This window comes from Balaenoptera physalus (assembly GCF_965194825.1).
Source record: "Balaenoptera physalus genome assembly, chromosome: 3".
Lineage (NCBI taxonomy): Eukaryota > Metazoa > Chordata > Mammalia > Artiodactyla > Balaenopteridae > Balaenoptera > Balaenoptera physalus.
Window position 1 is genome coordinate 54,093,990 of NC_138890.1, and position 23,913 is coordinate 54,117,902.

Here is a 23,913-nt window from a genome sequence, read left to right on the forward strand (position 1 = left end):
TCTCTAATGTTTCTCTCAGTGCCTATGCTTTTGTCTAAGCTTTTTCTATTTACTCAGCCTTCAGAGTATTACAAAACTGAGGCATGCCACCATCTAGTCAATATCATTTAGCTCCAGTGAATGGACAAACAGTAATGACTCCTCCAGACTGTTTGTTTTGCCATTTTAATAATTACTTATTGAAGAATCACTGGCTAATCTATGACATGACAGGTTTTGATGTCTCCCAATTATGGGCACATTATGCAATCTGTGAATTAGCGCTCTAGTCCTTTCCTGTGGTAGAGATAGACTTCGCAGCTCCTTAGTTGCCTAATACGGTCAAGTCCAAGAGCCAGGAAGATGGGGTTCTTTTGACAACATTCACATTCATTTCAAGGGAAGCATCAATATATTACAAGGTGGTGTGGAAATACGCAAATGTTGCTAAATTTGTAGGAATGAATTTATTTCAAGCGTACTAGTTAACAACTGTTTACAAACTTGGGAAAGAAAAATAGTTCTAATCTTTCACTTAACAAACAACTCTTATTGAGCCCTGCTGTATACACAGTGCTGAAATGAACCAACAAACTGCTGATGAGACAGAGTTTTTAATTGATGTATCTATTTAACAAACTTTTATTTTGTGTGTCAGGCACTGTACTTTAGGCACTGGGAATTCAATGGTGAAAAAAAAAACAGATATATTTCTGTCCTTTGTAGTTTACTGTCTACTGGAGGAAACTGTTACTAAATGAACAGTCATAGACATAAATATAGAGCTACATTTTGGTGAGAATGATACAGGAAAGATGCCTGGTGCTAGGAGGGTAACATAGTAGAGGGGCTGACTTTGCATTGGCAAGAATCCTTCCCTGCTGAAAGGATGACTAATCTGAAATGTGAAGGATAAGGAGGCATTGACTCTGGGTGGAAGAGGAAAGAGCATTCCAGGCAAATGCAAAGGCCCTGCAGTTGGAGTGAGTAGGGAGCTTTCGGGGAATTTAAAGGACAATGTATTTTGACCTAGAGGACAAAGGCAAGCGGATGTGTGTGATAAAGCTCTAAATTCCTTCTCTTGTAATACTGCAAGCTGCCTTTTTAGTTTTGCTTTCATTCATCCCTTTATTCATTCTTTGATTCATTCAGGCATTAAACAAATGATTATTCCATGTCATTATTCTGTGGTAGGCACTGTGTTAGGTATAGATACAACAGTGAGTAGGTCCACAGACCCTGGTCCCAAAGATCTCACAGGAAAAGAGAAAAGGATGCCCAGGGATCACAGAGGAAGAGCATTCACCTTGGCCATGGATTATCAAGATGAGGATGAGAAGGAAGAGAATTTTAAGCAGAAGAAAAAGTATGTACAAAGGTCCAGAGGCAAAGGAATGCTTGGCAAGGCGGGAAACCTTGAGAAGCTCATTGAGGCTTCTAGTGTAAACTGTGAGGTTCTGATTGGATGAAATGAAGGTAAAGAAGTAGGCAGTAACCGGTCCTTAAAGGGTCCTTTAAGCTGTGTTGAGGGTCTTGGATTTTTTTCCCCTGAGAGTCACGGGGACCCACTCAAGGACTTTAAGCAGGACATTGACATGATCGTATCTGTACTTTAGGATGATCATATTCATGTCAGCATGGAACATGGAAGATTGGCTAAGAAGCTACTGCAGGAACATTGCTGAGAGATGACGTGGCCCAAGTTAAACTAGTGACAGTGTAAATGGGTAGATGGGGACAGATTTTATGGCTGTCAGGAAGCTGGAATTTATAGGACTTGGCATCTGACTAAATGTAGGGTAGAGGAAAAGGTATTAAAAATGTCTTTGGTTAAACATTGTTTTCTGGTTTGGGCAGCTAGATGGAAGTGGGCACTACTCAAAAGATAGTAAACACAGAAAAAGGAGTGAGTTTCTTAATTGGTGTGTTTCTTGATCTATAAAGTAGGCATTATTTCAGTCATCTTGTAGGGTTGCCTATATTACACTAAGAACTAAATTCCTGGCACAGAGATGTCCAGCAAAGAGCAGCAATTACTTCTATGTACAAAGTTACATAGAAGCAGTTAGCCATCGGTAGTGGGAGACCAAGCATATCAGAGGAGGTACTGCAGGGCTATTGAACTGGGCCTGAAATGATGAGTAACAAATCACTAGGGCATAAATGGAAGGAGGGGTGACAGGAAACATTCTTGGCAGAGCAAGACAGGCACAGAGCTCAAACGTCTTCAAGAAACTAGAGATGGCCCACTGTTCCTGGAGCATAGGATTTGTGGAGGAGATGGCAGACATTGAGCTAGAAATCTAGGGATTCTGGAAGCTCTGTAAACCAAACTGAAGAGTCTGTCACCCCTAGGCCAGCATTTGCCAAAATTTTTCTGCAGAATATATATTTTCTATAGAATGTTAATATGGTCAAATTAATATGGAAAATTCTGGTTTAAACAAAATTAACTTTATTGCAGGACTTCTCAGAGCTTTTTAATTGGCATTACAAATCTCCAACAGAGGGATCTATCATTTTATTTTTTCTCAAATTCCATACCTCTTTTCCTGGAACACTGATTAGCACCTCAAAAAACACTAATGCTTCTGTGTCATTGGGTTTAGAAAACTCTTTTCCAGGCAATGGGGAACCATGCAAGGATTTAAAGCAAGCAAGAAAGGACCAGATCTATCAGTTATAAAGGTCGTGCTTACTTAGTGAGGAGGATGGACTGGGAGGGAACTGAAAGCTTGATGGCCTTAAGAGTTGAAATGAAAGAATAAAACCTCAAATTCATATATGTCAAAGAGGGGGCAGTGGCGGACGGGATACATATGTGCAGTAGCGTGAGCGTGCTCGTGTGTGTGTGTGTGTGTGTGTGTGTTTTGATAATATTTTGGACACTCAATGCAAATGCTGCTTGTAACTTGTAGACACTAAGGAAAGGCTTTATCAAAAATTATGAAATTCTTTATCGATGTGATAAATCGTTATTTCAAGGGTCTTATCTATTTGTGATGCCTTTTGATCCTCCTATCATCCTATTAGAGACTTTTAAAATCAGTTTCCCCAACCAAGTACCAGAAAAGTTAAGAGACTTGCCCAGAGCTCCAGAGTCGGGGAAAGGCAGACTTGGCCTTACCTCTTCTAACTTCAAGTCCAGGGCTCTTTTCATTCTCTCATTTTCCCTCTAAGCTAAGACTTGAGCTGGAATTTGAAGGATACTTAGGATTTTCCTAGGTCGAGCAAATAAGCAAAATCTTTTTAGCTAGGAGGAAAAAGTAGAAGAAAGGACACAGAGATAGATATATGCATGACATGCCCAATAGTCTAGAAAGTGTCCATGAGTCCTCCCAGCCTTCAAGGCAGGGCCAGCTCCGTGGTGCAGTGACATGTCCAGTATATGTTACTCCTATGCCTGTGCTTGCATTAAAGCTCTGCTGTCAGTCTTAAAGTTCCCAATACTAAGAACAAAGGGCCCCATGTTTTCATTTTGGATTGAGCCCCACAAATTATGTAGCTACCCCTCGATCAAGCGTGTCATTTGTCCATTTTACATTTTGAAGCTGTTCTCGCTCAGCTGAATACTTCTAAATTCTTACATTGTGGTTAATCTACACTTGATTAGTCTCTTATGGACACATAAGTTTTAGCATTTATCTTTGCAACTGAGGTGTGAGTTGCTTCCCAGTACCTAAAAAGGCTAGTGCTAAGCACACAGCAGGCAGGTAATGCATGATTGATGTTGAATGAATCTATGCCTCCATCATGAGCCCACTGACATGAACAGTTTCACAGTTACTTGTAATGGAACCATGTCTTTGGGTTAGCTTAAAAAAAAAAAAAAAAAAAAAGGAGGTACGGTGGCAAGAAGCGCATCTGCCAAAACAATTCAAGAATGAGAATTGGAAAAGTGAATAAACCTGGCGTCCATGTGGACATCAGAGCACATAATAATGACAGTCTGCAGTGCCTCATAACAACGGCTAACATTGTTTAGGTGTGTATTATGTGCCATGGACTGTTTCATAATATTTTATATATATCAACTCATTTAATGTTTACAACAACCCTTTGAAGAAGATACTATTATTGGTATTTTGCAAATGAAATTGAAGCACAGGGGGATTAAGTAAGTTGCTCAACATCATACTGCTAGGAAACATCAGAGCCAAGATTTGAACTCAAGCTGTCTGGTTCTCAAAAGTCCTGCCTTCAACCATTCTCCTCTTATACTTTAGGGACCCATCTTATATAGAAGTCTCACATCTGGCCTTACCTCAGTACTATTAAGAGCTATGTATGTGTTAGCTATTATTAGTCTCCCTATAAAAATATAGATGGGAGGTAGTGACAGTGTAATTTTAAACTTGCATTCAACTTGGGGCCTCTCTTTGGTCCTAGGTCCTTTTTTCTTCCCCCTTCTTTTTCTGTCCATGAAATAGATGTGATGAGTCAGCATTTGGGAGCAAGAAGTGCTCTACACTATGTTTTCTTCTGGGGAGAGAATTCAAAACCTTTATTAAATTCTCAAAAGGATCTGTGACCCCCAACACGTTAAAGTCACTGCTCCAAGGCCTTATGCTACTTTTCAGATGTAAATGCATAAACTTTTGTTATCATACTTCGTTCATTCTTGTAGTGCTGCAGATGCCAGATGGAAATTACAGAGGTCTCTATTTGAGGGATGTTTAATGTAATTATTTTCACTCTGTATTTATTCCATAAATATTTATGGAGTTTTAAAATATACTCAGACTTGCTTATAAGTTCAAGGTCCATCGAGCTCTTGAATTCAGCTTCTAGAATTTCTTCCTCTAGTATAGTGATGGCCAGGGTGTTATCCTTGTTTGCGCAGCACTTTGTATTTATGAAAATGTTTTCCCACGTGCTGAGCTAAGTTCACTATGTGATATGTCCTCTGGCTTCCAAAGGTGCCAATACTTGGAAATTTCCTTCCAAAGAAGGAGAAAGAGGCAGAATGTGGTGGTGTAGGAAGAAGATGATTGACGCTGATTCTCAGTGAGCATAAAGGCTGTCTTCCCAGACCTCTGCAGCCTTGGGTCAGCGGGGGATGATGCAGGCCCTTCTGCAGCTCTGCCCTGGCCCACCTCAGAGCAGAAAAATGGAGATGAGGAAGATGAAGAGGATCAAGGAGCTTGCTTATTTCAGTCTTACCCAGGGTTGGCCCCTGGGACTTTTTTTTTCCTTCCAGTTTCATTGAGATATAATTGACATACAGCACTGTATAAGTTTAAGGTGTACAGCACTGTATAAGTTTAAGGTGTACAGCACAATGATTTGACTTACATACATCATGGAATGATTTTCCCAATAAGTTTAGTGCACATACACCATCTCATACAGATACAAAATTAAAGAAATAGAAAAAAAAAGTTTTGTGTGTGATGGGAACTCTAAGGATTTACTCTTAACAACTTTTATATATAATGTACAGCAGGGTTAATTATATTGATCAGGTTGTACATTACATCTCTAGTACTTACTTATGTTATAAATGGGAATTTATACTTTTTTACTACCTTCATCCGATTCCCTCTCCCCCTACCTCTTGCCTCTGGTAACCACAAATCTGATATTTTTCCATAAGTTTGTCTGTATGTTTGGTTTCTTTTTTTTTAATTTATTTTTTATTTTTATTTTATTTTGGCTGCATTGGGTCTTCGTTGCTGCGCGCGGGCTTTCTCTAGTTGCAGCGAGCGGGGGCTACTCTTCATTGCGGTGAGCGGGCTTCTCATTGCGGTGGCTTCTCTTGTTACGGAGCACAGGCTCTAGGCACGTGGGCTTCAGTAGTTGTGGCACGCGGGCTCAGTAGTTGTGGCTCGCAGGTCTGGTTGCTCCACGGCATGTGGGATCTTCCCGGACCAGGACTCGACCCGTGTCCCCTGCACTGGCAGGTGGATTCTTAAGCACTGTGCCACCAAGGAAGCCCAGTATGCTTGGTTTCTTGTTTTTGAAGTATAATTGACCTACAACACTATGTTACTGCCTGTTACACAGCATAGTGATTTTTTTCTATATGTTTCAAAATGATCACCACCATAAGTCTAGTTATGATCTGTCACTATAAAAGATATTACTTAGTTATTGACTATATTCTCCACACTGTACATTTCATACCCACGACTCTTTTATTTTGCAGCTGAAGTTTGTACCTCTTTAATCTTCCTCACCTATTCCTTTCCTCCCCCTAGCCCCCTCTCCTCTGGTAACTACCTGTTTGTTCTCTGTATCTATAACTCTGTTTCTGTTTTGTTTGTTTGTTTGTTTTGTTTTTTTAGATTCCACGTAGGAGTGAAATCATACAGTATTTGTCTTTCTTTGTCTGACTTATTTCACTAAACATAATATCCTCTGGGTCTATCCATGTTGTTGCAGATGGCAAGATTTCATTGTTTTTATGGCTAATATTCCATTTTATACACACACACACACACACACACACACACACACACACATATACACCATATCTTTATCTGTTCATCTGTTGAGGGGCACTTGGGGTGGTTTCCATATCTTGGCTATTGTAAATAATGCTGCAATGAACACAGAGGTGCATATATCTTTTCTAATTAGTGTTTTAGTTTTCCTTGGGTAAATATCCAGGAGTGAAATTGCTGGATCATATGGTAGTCCTATTTTTAATTTTTTTGATGAATCTCCACACTGTTTTCCATAGTGGTTGCAGCAATTTACATTCCCACCAACAATACATGAGGGTTCCCTTTTCTCCATATCCCCGTGACTTTTAAAAGAGAGTAGTAATTTCTCCCCTTGATATTGCCCTTAAAGTACTGGGGAGTTAAGTCAACTTAATTGTCTAATACCTTTCTACTTACCCTCTTAAAAAAAAGTAGTAACTGGTATGTGCCAGGCACTCTACTAGGGCCAGATATAGTGCAGAGAACAAAAACACCCCTGTCTCCCTGAATATTATGTCCTCGTGTAATAATTAAAGCCAAAAAATATACTGTCAGGTAGCAACACAGGGGCTGGGGTTGCTGGTAGGGAGGAGTGCTATTTTACCCTATATAAGGTGGTCAAGAAAGACATCTCAGAAATGTTGATTATGGAGCGACAGCTGAATGAGGTGAAGTTCTGAGCTACGCTGCTGACTGAAGGAAGGCGTCAGGCCAGTGGGAACAGCAGATGCAGAGGTTCCAGGGTGGGAGTTTTCTTCCTGGTGTGTTTGGCAGACAATAAGGATGCCACTGTGTCTGTGTGTGGGGTGGAGGGAAGGAGGTTGAGACAAGAGTTGGTGATGCTGTAGGTGAGAAGTGAAAAAAAAAAAAAAAATAGAGCTATAGCAAGGGCCAAACCTTGCCAGCATTTTAAAAGAATTTCACTCTGAATGTGTAGGAAGCCAATAAAGGGCTTGGAGCAAAAAAGTGACATGACGTGATTTGCATTTAAAAAGCCCATTCTGCCTGCTGCACAGAAACTATTCTGTAGGGGGGCAAAGGAGGGATCGCATACTCCTTAGAGTCTATTGAAACTATCATGATGAGATGCGTTGGTAGTTGGAGCGTGGTAGTAGCTGTGGAAGTGGTGAGGGGTGGTTGGTTTCTGGATGCATTTTGAAGTTAGAGCTGGCAGGATTTGCTGATGGGCTGGAAGGATGTAGGGAGTGAGAGAGGAGTTGAGGAACAGGAGGTGGAGCAGGTCTGGCAGGGGCGCCATTAGGGATTGAGCTGCCTGGTGGATAGCAGGGAAATACCAGATCAGCTGTTGGTGTTATTAGCCTGGGGGTCAGTGGAGAGGTTTGTGCTCAGTATTCATTTAGGAGGTTTTTTTTTTTTTTTATTTAACATCTTTATTGGAGTATAACTGCTTTACAATGGTGTGTTAGTTTCTGCTGTATAACAAAGTGAATCAGCTGTACGTATACATATATCCCCATATCCCCTCCCTCTTGCGTCTCCCTCCCACCCTCCCTATCCCACCCCTCTAGGTGGTCACAAAGCACCGAGCTGATCTCCCTGTGCTATGTGACTGCTTCCCACTAGCTATCTATTTTACATTTGGTAGTGTGTATATGTCCATGCCACTCTCTCACTTCGTCCCAGCTTACCCTTCCCCCTCCCCGTGTCCTCAAGTCCATTCTCTATGTCTGCGTCTTTATTCCTTTCTTGCCCCTGGGTTCTTCAGACCATTGTTTTTTTTTAGATTCCATATATATGTGTTAGCATATGGTATTTGTTTTCCTCTTTCTGACTTACTTCACTCTGTCTGACAGACTCTAGGTCCATCCACCTCACTACAAATAACTCAATTTTGTTTCTTTTTATGGCTGAGTAATATTCCATTGTATATATGTGCCACATCTTCTTTATCCTTTCATCTGTCGAAGGACACTTAGGTTGCTTCCATGTCCTGGCTATTGTAAATAGAGCTGCAATGAACATTGTGGTACATGACTCTTTTTGAATTATGGTTTTCTCAGGGTATATGCCCCGTAGTGGGAATGCTGGGTCGTATGGTTTTATCATCAAGTGAGTGGCAAGCCATGAGATTGGACGAGGTCACCTCGGACGGGACTGTGGATAGAGAAATCTGAGAACTTTGAACTCTAGGGTGCTTGTAGAGGTCAAGGCAAGCAGTGAGGAGGAACAGCAGATGAGCTTGAGAAGGAGTGTGCATTGAGGTAATAGGAGAATCAAGAGAGGGTGGTACCTGGGAATCAGTGAAGAAAGTGTGTTTAGGAAGGAGAGAGCGCTCAACTGTACACACAAAACTGTTTTGCATGCAAGTGTTAAAGGCAGTGGTGCATCTAATTCAATAAGTCTTCAGAAGTCACGCCACTGATCATGTGACCACACATTTCTACTCTCTGATACAAACTAAAAGACTGTAATAGTTTTCAGCCGGATTCCTATAACTGTACCTTTAAATTTCTCCACCTTTAGTGGCTGTAATAAGAGTCCAGATACCCAGCTGTGAAAATTCCTTTTTTAGTAGTGGCATCTGGTTATTTGGCTTCTTCTACTGGCTGGCATTGAAGCCATAGGTGTTGAACTAAACCGTTGGCTTATTAGGGCGGTAACTATACAGTGACTGAATTACATCTTTCTTGCTATCTGGTATGTATTGTTATGTAGTATCATCTTAGCACTTTTAGAGTCTTGATCTTTTATCATTTTATTAATTCAGCTTACTAGTTTTAGGGGGAAATGGAGATTGGGTTCAAATTTACTATTACATATATATGTACACATGTGGGTATGTCTATATATTTTTTCATATTCAGTTTGTATTACTTTAAATAGTTGTGAGGTTCATCAGATTAAAGTTGCTTGGTTTGGTTTTAGTATTACTGTCTAATTCAAGTCCTTGATAGATGAAAATTTTCCTTTGGAAGAATACAATAAAACTCATTTTGTGAGTGGAATAACACTTTTGGAATAGTTCCTCTATACTTGTGCTTTAGCCACTAGGCATGTGCGGTTATTGAGCCCTAAAAATATGCCTTTTCTGAGAGGCGCTGTCAAGTGCAAAATGCACACCAGAGTTCAAAAACTTGGCATTAAAAACAAAAGTGTACATATATCGTTAATCATTCTATATTCTATATATGTTGAAATCAATTTTTGACATATTGGATTAAATAAAATATTTTCATTTTGGTTTCAAAAAATTTAAACATCATTAAAATTAATTTTATCTGTTTCTTTTCAGTTGTTAATGTGGCAACTTGAAAAATTTACAAACAAAAATGTGTCTTGCATTGTATTACTTTTGGGTAGAGCTGTTCTGTGCATTTGATAGCATACACATTTACATCAGTGTCTCTCAATTTTCAGGTGTGCACAAAATGATTTTTGACCTTTTCAATACAAAGTTTCATCTAAAAAGTATTTCATAACATTCAAAAAAACCTTTAAAACATTTTCTTACTACAAAAATGATACATGGGGACTTCCCTGGTGGTCCAGTGGTTAAGACTCCCCTGCTTCCACTGCAGGGGGCATGGGTTCAGTCCCTGGCTGGGGAACTAAGATCCCACATGCTGGGCTGTGCAGCCAAAAAAAAAAAAAAAAAAGATCTAAATTTTCTTTGACAAGAATATGAACCACAAGGAAAACCACTGTTAAGTATTTTCATATATTCCTTTTGACATACACACATTTTTTTGACCAAAAAAGGGGACCAGTCAGTATACATTGTTTTTTTGACTTTTTTAAACAACATGACATGAATATCTGTACTTGTCATTACATGCATTTAAGTTTTTCTGCACTAATATTAACCTGAGGGATACGTCATACTCCTAGAGGTAATGATGGTTTCTGACAGCAGAGATTTTTTAATCTTTAATGACAGCTTTATTGAAACACTCTTTTTTTTCTCTTCCAGTTTCATTGCCATACAATTGACATACAGCATTGTATAAGTTTCAGGTATCCAGCATGACTTGATGTACATCATGAAATGATTATCACAATAAGTTTAGTGAGCATCCATCATCTCATATAGATACAAAATTTAAAAAAAAAACAGGAAAAAAATTTTCCTTGTAATGAGAACTCTTATGATTAACTCTTTTTTAACAACTTTCATATATAACATGCAACAGTGTTAATTATGTTTATCATATTGTACTTTACATCTCTAGTACTTGTTTATCTTATAACTGGAAGTCTGTACCTTTTGAAACATCTTTCTAAAGTATTCAATTCAGTGGGTTTTAGTATATTCAGAGTTGTGCGGCTATTGCCCTTAAGTAATTTTAGAATATTTTCATTATTCCAAAAGGAAATCCCAAACCCATAAGTAGTCACTCTTATTCCCCCACCTCAGCCCCTGGCAACTAATCTACTTTGTCTCTATGGATTTGCCCATTCTGAACATTTCACATAAACGGAGTCCTACAATACATGGTCTTTTGTGACTGGCTTCTTTTGCTTAGTATAATGTTTTCAAGGTCCATCCATGTTGTAACATGTATCAGTACTTCATTACTATTTATAGCTGAGTAATAATCCTTTATATAGATATATCACATTTTATTCATCCATTTATCAGTTGATAAATAGTTGGGTTGTTTCCGCTTTGGGGATATTATGAATAATGCTGCTTAGAATATTCATCTACAAGTTTTTGTGTGAATATGCGTTTTCAGTTCTCTTGGGTGTATACCTAGAAGTGGAATTGTTGGGTCATATGGCAACTCTGTTTAACATTTTGAGGAACTGCCAAACTATTTGTGGTTGCACCATTATACAATCCCACAAGCAGTGTGAGGGTTCCAATTTCGCCACCTCCTCACCAACACAATAGGAGTGATTTTCAACTGAGAGGCTATTCATTTCTAAGAAGTACAGATCAGACTCTAGTGGTGGGTGGTTTGGAAAAAGACCTCTAAGTTTCTGTTGTGACCTTGACCCACCCAACAGACACACATGCACACGCGCACACACACACAGAGCCAGGCTCCTATTTGTTTGACTTTGGATATATTATTTCTCTCTACTAGCCTTAGTAAAATAGAGATAATTTACCTCATAGGGGCTGTTGTTAGAATTAAATGAGATAATGCTAGTGAAACCTTTTGCATAGTGCCTAGTACATAATAGATGCTCGATAAGCATTAGCTATTAATATTATATCAGTGGCTCAATAATTTTCATCGGATCTAGGAGCCTTGCAGTGGCCATCACTCACAGATCCACTGTGGCAATTTCATAACCAGCCTGAAGGGGATCAAACAAATGTATCAGGTTTCCTCTGAAGGCTGTGGGAATGTTTTATGGTAAAGGTAGGATTTTTAAGAGTTATTTAAATTATGGCCAAAGTTTGATCAGATGGTGGAATGTTCTAGAATTTGACACAGCTTGGGAGACTTGGTATCGAGGAATTGAAAGGAACTTTGCACAGGTAACACATATAAGTAGAAAGCTATATCAGCAATTAATGTATTTCTACTGTTGGAGCGGTAAATGTTTAACAATCAGCTCTCCCACCCCCCAGCCCCACCCCCGCAGAAAAGCCAAAGCCCTGATTTATATAGGTTTTTTTTTTTTACTTCTATGATATAAATAACCCACCATGGCAGATTTCAGATTTTAAGCTACCAACATGATGTCACTCAAAGCAGAGCTGGAAAAAAGATGTGTGTAATCGACAGAATCAGCTCTCAACAGCCAGCACATACCAGCTCTAGCATACCACTGTTTCTTCTCATAAATTGCTGGACTTGCATAATTGAGGGAATGTTGTACTCAGTGAAATCCACTAAGTATCCAGAATCTAGAATTAATGCAACATTTTGAAGGCAAGATGTTTTGTTTTCTTCTCCTAGGTTAAATGCCATGTTAAAGGCTCACTCATGTGGTATTTATTACACGTTGTAACATGCACAATAAAGAATTGCAAACCTTGCTAGAAACTCAAGAGGTCATCCTCTGGGCAGTCAATGCAAACCACCTCAGAGAGACAGTTGTGCATTTGGGGCTGAATGATCCTAGAGAGGAATTCCATAGGATTCCATGATAGACAAACGTGATTAGGTCTGCACTTACATAATGTGAAAATCAAGAAAGGATAATCCTAATTCCTTCCACTTGCACAGGACTTCGTGGCTTATAAAGGGCTTTCTGCAAGATGGTAAAATCTCTTATATCCAGTGTCTAGTGCTCGTTAAGACAGATTGCTAGGTGGCAAACTCAGGTTTCTAGGTCACTTGTGTTCACATGACTGACTTGTAGTGCATCTCTCCAATTCTCTGCCAGTGGAGACCTCATGAGCCACTACCAGGAGGCCAAAGCGACATTTTAGTGAGGTCTGGCTATGGGCCAAGCCTGTATTAGGCACTTTCTTTACAATGTCTCTGAAGCCACTCAACAACTCTGTGAAGTAGTTCCTATTATTTTCTTCCAATGTTGCAAATACAGAGGCTAGAGATGTTAAATTACTTGCCAAAGGTCATGAAATTCATAAATGCCTGAGCTGGGACAAAAAAATCAGGACTGTCTGACACCTAAAGCCTATATTAAGAATCTCTAGACAGGCTTAGGTCAAAGGTTTTCATAAAATTGTAGATATTTAATGTGCTAATTGGACAGCATGACCTGCAACTAGTTTCCAATGTAGGCAGGGCTGACTTAACTGGGCTAGGGGTATGTGAGAGCATTGGGGGAACATAATAAAGGTGATGAAAAAAAGAATGTGTTCCCGTGCTGTCACGCTAGATTGTGTAACTTAAGAAGGCTGTGTATTTGTAATTGCCCTTTTCTGTGTAAAGCACAAGCCTGAATTAGGCCAGCCTTTCAGAGCATCCTCTGCTGCCCCTTTTGTAGCCTGTGGCCCCCTTTCCATAAATTGTAAATTAGATACTAAGTTCCATGATGGCAGAGACGACTGTATATCTTCAGCACTGATGTTGCTGAATCTTTAGTCCTATCCCAGTGGCTGACATGGTAGGTACTTAAATATTTGTTCCATAGTACTGGTGGTGGTGATAGCAAATACTCAGCAAGTGATTGCAGTCTATTCTTTCCAAGTATTATCTCATTTAATCCTCATAATAACTCCATTAACTTTTTTTTCCTCCCTAATTTATAGATTAAAAAAAAAAAAACATGGCTTGGGAGATCTTGTAACTTGCTCAAGGACATAATAATAAGCGACAGAAAATCAGCTTTGCTCGATATCAGAGTCTTGACACTTAACATTATGCTCTGGGTCTGTTAATTTATAGTTTATTTGTTGTATCTCCAAGAAAGCTCATATTACTAAAATCAGATGATAGAATTTCAGTTCTGTGAAGAAAGGGACTCTGTTTTGTTTTAACTGTATCCCAGCACCTACAATAATTCTTGTCATATATTAAGTGCTCAGTAAATATTTTTGGTGCATATGCATGCAGGAATGGGTAGGACAGTTATTTCAATAGGAATAGGAGTTACAAGCTAGAAATTTACTGGCTTACAACACACTTTGTTGTTGGGTTTGGGGGGGCAAGAATTTAAATAAAGGTAGAGCTTTAAAACCTAAATATCACTGAACAAATTCAGTAATTTACTCATTCATCTATGAAATATTTATCTCCATTCAGTAAATATAATTGAGCATCTACTAAGTGCCAGACTCTTAATAGCAGAGATATAGTGGAATGGTTGACAATTATAAGTAAACAAATATTACAAAAGGCAAATGTTCCATGAAGAAGGAAAAAAAAGATGTTAAGACAAAATACCAGGGGCAGGGACTATAGGGAGGCCAGGGAATGCCTCAGTGAAGTAGGGACAGTTCAGCTGTGATGCTGAAGAATGCCAGGAACACGAGGAAGGGGCATAGGGAATGAATGGCATGTGCAAATGCCAAAAGCTTTTGGAAAGAACTTGGCACATTGGAGGAACAGAAAGAAGGTCAGAGCATCTTCTTAGAAATGGTCTGTGTAGTCCTCTTACAACTACAGGATTGCACAGGGCTTCCTTCACTCCCTGACCTCCTTTACCGCACATCGTTGTGTTAAGGAACAAAGCCAACAGCTGTATTTTTCTTGGTTTTGGTTGGAGGGGATCGTTCCCCACTGCCCATAGCAGAAAAGAGTGGTTCACAAAATAGAAACCTTGGAATCTACTTAATCTACTTAATGGAGAGCCATCTAATTTGCCTTCTCACAACTTGTGTCTTAGGAAAATATTGCCTATACTGTTGAATAAAATAAATGCAGGAAGAATTTTGTAGGAAACAGGAAAGGGAAAATTTAGTAAACCCAGAGGCTTGATCTCTGGAGGGGACACTTCTCCCATTGCTTACAGTGGAAAATTCCTCAAGCACAGCCTGGCTAACGAGACTGGGCCTTCCTGATTCATCTTGCAACTGTGTTCCAATCTAGCCCACGTTCTAGAAAGATATGGGTGAGAATATCCCAAATACTACTCCAAGGTCTCCAGTGGCAACGTAAGGTCATTTCAACTCAAAGCAAGATGTCTTCTCGCCGCTTTAAGATGAACTTAGCTTTTCTCCCCTTTCCCCTCCACCCCCCCCTTATGCCTACCTGCAAGAGAAGCTGGACTATGTAACTACAGGTGAGCTGACCTCTGGAGCCTTGGTGATGGATATAGCTCACCATGTGAAGAAGCAGCCATGGCAACTGGAGCTGAAGTGGATTAAATCAATTTGCACCAGTCTTCATCTGTTCCTGGAATTCCGTATGTGAATTTGGCACAAATCGTCAAACAAGTAGGAAAGACTTCACCAACACATGAGAATAAAATGGAATCTACTGTAAGATGAACTTCCCCGCCCCAAATTATATCAAAGAATATTCCTCCTCTCTTCTCCCAGAGATATGCGGTTGCTTTCTGGAGATGAGGACAATGCCAGTTTCCACCTGCCAGAAGCATCTGTTCTTCATGGAAATCTAATGGCAATTCCCAACCTCAGTTAAGGACTTGTTTCCCCCCCCCCCTTTTTTTTTGACTTCAAATACTTTCTAAATTGTGTTAGCCGAAGCATTGTATGTATATAATTAACTCACAGGTCCCTCTGGGCTCATCCAGCTAAACTGGTGGAGCTTAACTGAGCAAAACATTCGCGGATGTCTCTCCCGAGGTCTCTCCCTGCAGTGACACCCACTGAAACGAATGTCTTCTGCAAGGGGAAATCGGGGGCATTTCTTTTCCAAACTGGCTTTCTAGTGATTTGGGTTGCTTCAGAAATGATTGTAGTTGTTTCATAACAATAACGATCTCATTTTCTTTCAAATATGGAATTTGCGATTTGCGATTCGGGAAAAATGGGGGTTGCGGTGGCATTCTGTATTTTCCTCCTAGTTGAAGTAGGAAGATAGGCCTCTTTTTGGTATTCACTGGATCTTTGAAATTCCCTCAGGGAAGCAGTGGCGCTCTGCTGGTGCAGGGCTCCACTGTACCTTTCACGTGGAGAGCAAATGTCAGTGGTTCCTGCAGTGCTGTGTCTTCACAAGCAAAACCCGCAGGGGGGCCTGGAGCTGTTTGTCCAAAACTAAGTGCAAAGGGCTAGGGAACGTGGACTTTTTCAGACTGATTATGTTGACAAGATTCATACCTCAGCCCTCTTCCTCCCTCTGCCAGTGTAGACGCAGACGCCTACAGGTAGAAGAGGTTTTAGACTCTGTTTGAAAGGGAGAAGTCAGGTGTGATCCGCAGAAAAGTTCTGGCCCCAGCTCCCCGATCTATGCCTAGCGCAGAGAGGGCTTAAGCTAGGCTATGAGCGTTCTCTCCTCTCTGTGTGAGGCTTCGATCCCCAGGCCTCGCCCTTGAACTTCATCCAGAGACCACATGCATTATGGAAGGGTGAGCAACAGGGACCGGGATGTAGACTTGCTGCCTACCCAAGGGAACCTACTTCTCTTTGCGGTCCTGAAGCACAGGTGTCCGGAGAAAGGCAGCGAGCTAGGGACTCTGGGTGCTGGAGTAAACGCCGCCCTGAGCTGCGTGGCGCTAGGGGGAGGGAGGTTGGAAGAGCGCGTCTACGCTTTTCACGTCAACCTGCAAGCTAGCTGCTCGCTGCCCAGGTGCGGGTTCGCGGCTGCGTGCGCCCCACTGCAGCAGAGAGCAGCCGCAGCCTCGGCCTCGGCCACCACCGCTGCTGGGGAAGAGTCCTGGGGCTGCTGACGCGGTTGGGAGGAGCCTCGCCTTCAATGCACCAGCCGCCTCCAGCCTCCTCCTGCAGCAGCAGCGGCAGCTGCGAGTGCGCGCGTGTGGGTGTGAGGGTGAGTGCGCTGGCGCCGGCTGCAGCGCCCTGCCCGGCTCCCCGCCGGCTGCCGAGCCCCCGCCAGCTCGAGCCGCCCTCCCGTGGGACCAGCACCCTCATCCGGGCCGGGCCCGCCTGAATCCTGCCCCTGCCATCTCGCCACTGCAGCTCGGGTCCAGAAAGGCACCATTTTGTCGCGGCTGCCCGCTCTCCCAGGGGGAGGAGGGATCTCTTTTGCATTTCGGAGCGGCTGCCAACGAGGGGAACCTGTTGGGCATCTCCCCAGCCCCGCTTGTGAGCGCCTCCGGGGCGGCGGGCGGGCCCAGACCCCTCGGGGCACGGCGCATCTTGGCACCCGGAGGCAGCGGAGGCAGGCGCAGCATCCGCGCCGGGCACTGGAGCTGGAGTGAGCGCACCGCGGGAGGAGCCGCCGCAGCCTCGGAGATCCCGGGCGGAGGAGGTGACAGCTCCATTGCCGGGTTTTTATTTTTTTTCTCTCTCCGCCTCCCCGTCTCCTCCTCAGGCTCGGACCATGGTGCAGTCCCACTGGCTCCCCTGCCCCCCTCTCCTGTGAGACTGGCTGCGGGGAGGGATCATGGATACTTGTCTGCCGGCTTCTGGTTCCCACGCAAGTAAGCCTGCTGTCAATGGAGGAGGACATTGATACCCGCAAAATCAACAACAGTTTCCTGCGCGACCACAGCTATGCGACCGAAGGTAACGCCAGCCCCGCCGCATTCCGCCGCTGGGGAAGGGCGCAAGTTGCGGATCGCTGAGCTCCGCGGGCAGCCGGGCGAGTAGCGGCGGAGACTCCTCCGGGCCCCGGGGCTGGGGCGGGGGCTCGGCTCGCAGGGGCAGCTGCGGGTGCGCCCCACATCCATCCGGGCTCCGCGAGGCGAGCCGGGCGTTCAGCAGCAGGTGGACCCGGCGCCCACGGGAGTTAAAATGGCCCTCGGGGATGAGGTTTTTCAGGGTGGGGCTCCCAGCTGGAAAAATGACCCCCCAAAAGGCAAATGACCCCCTCCCCGAATATGTATGCAGGGGTCGGGGTGAGGGGAGAGATAAGAAGGAAGGGGGCCTGAGAGGACCGTGGGTCCGCCCCTCCCTGAGCGGAATGATGTGTCTCTCAGTGGCTGCAAGGGTGGGCATGGTTTCATTTCCTGCCCGTTCATCTCTCCGGCCGGGTTACCTGCTTAGACAATCAAAAGCCCAAAAGGCCCGTTGAAAAAGGGCGAACCCCGCTCCCCTTGGAAGTGCATTAGCAAGATATAAAAAGGTGGCTGGGGAAACAGTGCTGGGGCGGCGAGCGAATGAGTGTGACACGTGGGGCGAGCAATGCGATCAGTGGGGCCTTTAAAAATCACCATTATGAATTCTGCGGCAGTAGTTTCTGCTGAATCAACAGCCAGCAGAAAGCAAGAGGGTTCAGTAAGCTGAGCTTTGCCAAGAGGTGAAATTGTCGTGTCTCTCTCTCTCTCTCTCCCCCTCCCCTCGCCACCCCCCAGCTTGTTCTGACATTAGCCTGAGTGAGGTGCAGGCAGGAAAGGAAAGTCAGCAGGTGGAATCTCATTTGCCTTTTGTGTGGGAATAGAGAGAGGAGGCTTTTTTTTTTTTTTCAAATACCAAAACTTTTGCATTTTTGCTTTCATTTTCTACCTGTCAGCCTTCATGCTTAACCACTCCTATAAAGTGTTGCATTGTCACATTGTGATATCCACATGAGAAAATATGTGTGAAAGTGCTTTAGGAAAATGTAGCAAGGCATGTTAATTTAAGATTCTTCTTATTATTCTTGGGTGCTAAAATTTCTATAATATTTAATCAAATCAAGACTATTAGAGAAATGTGATGGGCGTGGTGGTAGTAAGAGTTCAAGTTCTGAGAGATAAAAAGACACACAATTTGGGGGTAAAGGTGGCACCTTCTATAAACATCCCTGGAAGTTGTAGATAGAAAGAATGCCCAGCGCTATTGAAAATACATGCTTCGTTCATTATCATTATTGGAGAGCATCACACCTAATGCATCCATGGCGCTAGACAGATCAAGCAGAGCTTTATGAGCTCTGGCCTTCAGGAGCTTAGAAGTGGCTTTTAAGATGTTCAGCAGCCTGTCCCTGCCCCATACCAAGCATCATACTTGCTGATTCTTTTTACTTGCCTGGTGACAATGTGGTGGTAAGATGTTCTTCCCCATTCTTAGTGCTTTGTCACTGACTCACCAGGTAGAATATGATCAGCTCTGGGTCAGAGCATATCATCCAAAAGAGAAGTTGGCTTTCCGGTCTATTGTCTTTGGGGGCACACCTTTTTTTTTTTCTATTTGAGACAACAAAGATAGAGGGCTGCCTTCATGTTTTCTTCTGTATTGCATTATGCCTCCACGTGCAGGCAAAGGAAACTTACTGAGCTGGGAAGATGGGGAAATTGAGGCCATGTGCGTAGCACTGTCATCTGTAGAATGAAGAAATGAGTTAAACACGGCATTCCTTATCGCTTTCAGGGCCCTAGATACTACCTAATCTTTGTTCCTATTTGATGACATTTTTGTAAACTCTGGTTCTGAATAAAATATCTGGGTTCATATAGTCTGAAATAAGGCATGAGTTTATAGCAAAGAACTTTCTAAAATTTTTCCAAATCAGCCTCTTGGATCCCTCCCCCCACCCCCCAACTGCCACCACATTGAAAATTTAAACAAACCTTTATTTCACAGTATGCTTCCAGGTTTCTTTACCTGATCTTAGTGAAGGTCTGGGAAGAAAAAAAAAAAAAAAATGGAACTTAGACAATGTAAATTGCCTTTTTACATGCAATCCCTAATTGCATTTTAGGGAACATTGACCTGGCCAGAGGGGGACGTGTCCTTCTGATGATGATGAATACCTTCAAAGTGCTAGTACACCTTGAAGGAACCCCACTAGATCAAAATATTCTTTGTTAAAATCGTCTTCACTGGGGGCTTGTCACAAAGTTCTCTTCCCTTTATTAACTTAAACCCACCTTCTGGGGAATTAATTTCTGAGTCCTTCTATAGACTTTGCTTTTCTTTTTGCCTCCTTTGATATTTCTGCATTTTCCTCCCTTGCCCAGATATGTCAGATTTTTTTTTTTTCTGCAAAATCTCCTTCGCATTTATCTCTGAATTTTTCTTCCCTTTGCTCGGATCATTCCACACTGCAGTGGAATTCTATTTAAAGCTGGAAGGTTTTTGCTGTGTAGTTAGTGTGAAGGACTCTAAGCTCAATTTGCATTGTAAGTGGTATCTGCAGGCAAGTTCATCCGGGTAAGAGCAATGCAAATGCTAAAGGACACTTTTTCCCAAGCTCCTCCCTCTCTCTCTCTGATGGGAAAAGAATGCATGACGTGCATTTATTGAAAACATTTCTTATAACTTTTCTTTTATTCTGAGTATTAAGTTACCACCCTCCCCTACCTTTTCCTATCTTTTCCTCCCTTTCTTAAAGTTACTATCTTTGAGTATCTTCTCTTTTCCAAGCCCTGTACTGAGGTTTCTGTAAGTAGCATTTTAATATGTCCATCCCCTGCTAAGTGGATCTTGTTATTTCCATTTTCAAATAAGGAAGCTGAGCAACTGAGGCCCAGGGATGATACTAATTTGTCAAGGTCACACAGTCAGGGGAAAAGCTTGTCTTCAAACTCAAGACTGGCTGACATGCTCTTCTACTAGGAAATTCTGCACTGCTTCATTTTTCTTTAACTATTAGTTCCTGTTATGGGGAAGATCACAGTGGTTTATCTTTGTGTGTAAACGGTGTTCCCATCCGAGGAAAAATTCTTTGCAGGGATCATTTGAAAGTGTGTGTTTGGGTTTCATACCTGAGGAAAAGCATCGGTAGGGTTGGCTTTCTATATTTTTAGACTTGTTAGAACCAACTAAAACCCCCTCTCCATTAGAGCAGTCTGAGAGTTTTCTAGATTAATCTTTCTACCCTCATATGGGGCACAGTCAGAATAAATATTCTACGTAGGTGGACTTTACAGGAATGGCAATCTGGTTAGAAGAGGAAGTCAGAGAACTTGTTGTTTAAAAATAACTATTCTGTTCTCAGTTTCCTTAGCTTTAAAATGGGAATAACATTAGAACCTATGCCACAGGAAAAAAGAATATCTAATGCAGGAAAAGCACTCAACACAGTGCCTAATACAAAGCCAGTCCTCGATAAATGCCCTCAATACATTATAGCGGTTGTTAGTATCACTTAAACTGCATTTGCATTGCAAGCACCCTGGTTTTCCTTGGATTGTTGTTGATTTGGGATGATCTTGAGGGAAGGCCTAGTGGAAATGGGAGAGAAGTCCCTGAGACCCGCCACAGTCTCTTTCTTGACTCAGCCACTAGCCATGGAGCTTGCCACTTGGCAATCTGCCTTAATGTACTTGTTGGTTATATTCTGGCAATGAGTAAGTTCCATCTTCTCTTAGAGGCCTTAAAAAACCCATACTGCTTGTACCTATTAAAAGAAGAACAAATTCACTTAGTCCATGTATTGTTATTATATTAATATGATATTATTATTATGTAGCTATTGATTCCTTCTGCCTTTAATTCCTTCAACAACTATTAACTAACTTTCTGTGGGGGTGATCCTGCATGCTCCGGTACAGACATTGTGTCTGTTCTCATGGAAATTTTGGGCTGCTGGAGAAAGTAGACATTAAACAAATGATTTTGCAAAAAAAATACATAGCTACCAATTGTGACAAGTGATATTCAGGAAAAGCACAAGACGCGTTGAGATTATGTGTAAGGCAGAAAAGCGAATCTAATTTAGACTGGGGGTTCAGTGACGGCCTCTCAGACAGTTGAAACTGAAAACCAAAGGATGAGTCAGGAATTAACAAGGGCTGAAAACACTTCAGGTAGAAGGGGCAATAGGTCCAAAGCACAGAGATATAAAATAGTCTGACAGATTCGAAGAATGAGAAGATGCCTAGGGTTGAGTGTAGAGAACAACGAGAAGAGTGACAAAAACGAGACTGGAGCCTACAGTTTACTTTGGAATGGACCAAAACCAAGAAAAATTAATACTAGGAGAGAAGGATGGATAAATGGATAGATAGATGATAAAGCAAGTATAAAATGTTAATGGTAGAATCCAGGTGGTCGGTCAATGTATATTCACTGAAATTTTTTTTCAACTTTGCCATTTGTTTGAAAATGTTTGTAATAAAATGTTACAAAAAAGAAACTGGAGAGGTATTTAGGGACCAGATCATGTTGAGCGTTGTTGGCCTTAAGGAGTTTGGACCTTATCCAAAGATGGGTCGAAAGCCATCAAAGGATTTTGATCGGGGAGAAATATGATCAGGTTTGTTTTTTCAAAACTCAGGCTGGTTGCTGTGTAGGGTGGGGTCAGAGGGCTGGGTAGGAAGTGAATAGGGGTGAAAGCAGGGGGATAGTTAGGCCACGGCTGTCCCCTAGGATGGTGGCAGCAATAAAGGTGGAGAGAATTCGATGGATTCGAGATACATTGTAGGAGAAGAATGGATAGGGCTGAGTTGGTGTGATAAACTGGGTGGAGATGGAGAAGTAGATGGAGATGGTGTCAAGGATGACCTCCCAGGATTTTGCCATGAGAATGGATGCACAGTGGGGCTTTCCACGGAAACTGGAGTCATCTAGCCTCATGGTGAGACTCTCAAGTAAGCAGTTGGGTATCTGGGTCTGAAGCTCAGAAGAAAGATCTGGACTAGATTATAATTTGGGGTGTCACGGGTATATTAAAGGTACTTAAAAGCATGGGAATAGGTGAGATGCCTAGGAGAAGAGCACTGCAGGGCAGAATTTGAGCCAATGAGTGAAAAATTACAAGGAAACTGATCTTGGCTCCGTATAAACAAATTGTACCAGGACAGAATACCTTGGTGTAAGCATAATTAACCGCACACTTAAATTATACCAATAATGCTATATGGCCATTTTTGAGCAATGGGATAGAATAAGAAGAGGCCAGTCTTGGGTGAGTTGAGTTCAGACAGTCTCCAAACTGGAGATCTGTGTGATCTGTGAAACGTTACAGCTTCTTAGCGGCATGAGAATAAAAGAAAGAGAAATTCCCTGCTTCCTCCCCTCCCCCCATCCATCCCACACATGCTCAAGAAAGAGGGAAGCTATGATGAGTAAAACTAGGAAGGTACGTGAAAATGACTTTTGATATGAAGGTGCTGGAAAGGCATCAGAAAAATAAAAGGAGGTAGTGTCAGGATGGAGAGCTGCCCTGTAGTTCCTTAAGTTGCTTTGGTATTTTTTATGCAAATGCCAGATCGGAATAGTATTTCCAATGCATATGGATGACTGTTTGACTTCTCTGCTAGGCTCAGAAAAATCTGAAATGGAAGGTGGGAAGAAGCAGCCTTATACTATTATAAATGACCTTTCCGGGGATAGGAAATGTTCCACTACCAAACATAATAACCAGAGCGCATTGAAAATCACTAGCAAGTATTCATTATTAGCATCCAGGTCCCCAGGGGCGATCCCAAGCCCTTTATGAGGGCTGGTCAGAAACGTACCAGTGAACCTGGGGTGAATAACATTAGGCCAGTCCTGTCAAAATATTGGTATGCTCAATGAAAAGAGCACAGCTGTAGACTGACATTCCTAGATTCTAGCATTTGCATTTACGAAGAAACTAAGGGCCCAATTTAGACGCTTAGATGAGGGAGGAGAACTAAGGTTTCTTGAGTACTGTCTGTATCCCAGGCATTTTCCTAGGTGTTTCTCATGTGTTTACTCATTTAATCTCCTTCAACAACTCTGAGGAAACGGTGGCATTAGATGCAGTTTTCAGAATAAGAAATTGCAAGGTTTGGAGAAGCAGAGAAACTTGTACAAGGTCACATACTTGTAAGTGGCAGACCCAGATTGGAACCAATGACTGCCTGGGTTCTAGGCAAGAGTTCTTTGCCCACCCCTGCTGCTTCTTGCCTGGATTTTAGAGGGAAAAAAAATTCAGGTTGTGTTCAACGCTCCGCATACATCCCCATGGTGCCGATTCAGTGCTACTCAGTTCACCCGGTTCATCTCATCCCAGTAAGACAGTGCACAAGTCTAGGCTTTCCTCTTTTTCCCACAGGGAGGGAGCTGAATTCCCCCAGTTGGTGCCGGAATCCTTAGCTGACTTAATCCTGTAGATTTATTCTACTCTATCTATGATAAGAAAAGAAGGAAAATATTTACGGAATTGAACAGTCAAAATATGAAAATTAGCTGGGTTTTTATAGC

At 42.2% G+C, this 23,913-nt stretch overlaps 1 protein-coding gene across 9 annotated transcripts in view; it reads left to right on the plus strand.

Annotated features, from left to right (window-relative positions):
- Positions 1–23,913, plus strand: part of PPP2R2B (protein phosphatase 2 regulatory subunit Bbeta) — a 689,017-nt gene that overhangs the window by 374,085 nt on the left and 291,019 nt on the right. For 3 of the 9 annotated variants that reach the window (XM_082454200.1, XM_082454198.1, XM_082454199.1), the window contains one exon: positions 17,189–17,382. The exons of 3 other annotated variants lie outside the window; for them this stretch is intronic. In XM_082454200.1, coding sequence (XP_082310326.1) covers positions 17,189–17,382 — 194 coding nt within the window. 3 more of the 9 variants (XM_082454203.1, XM_082454206.1, XM_082454204.1) reach the window with 3 other exon arrangements.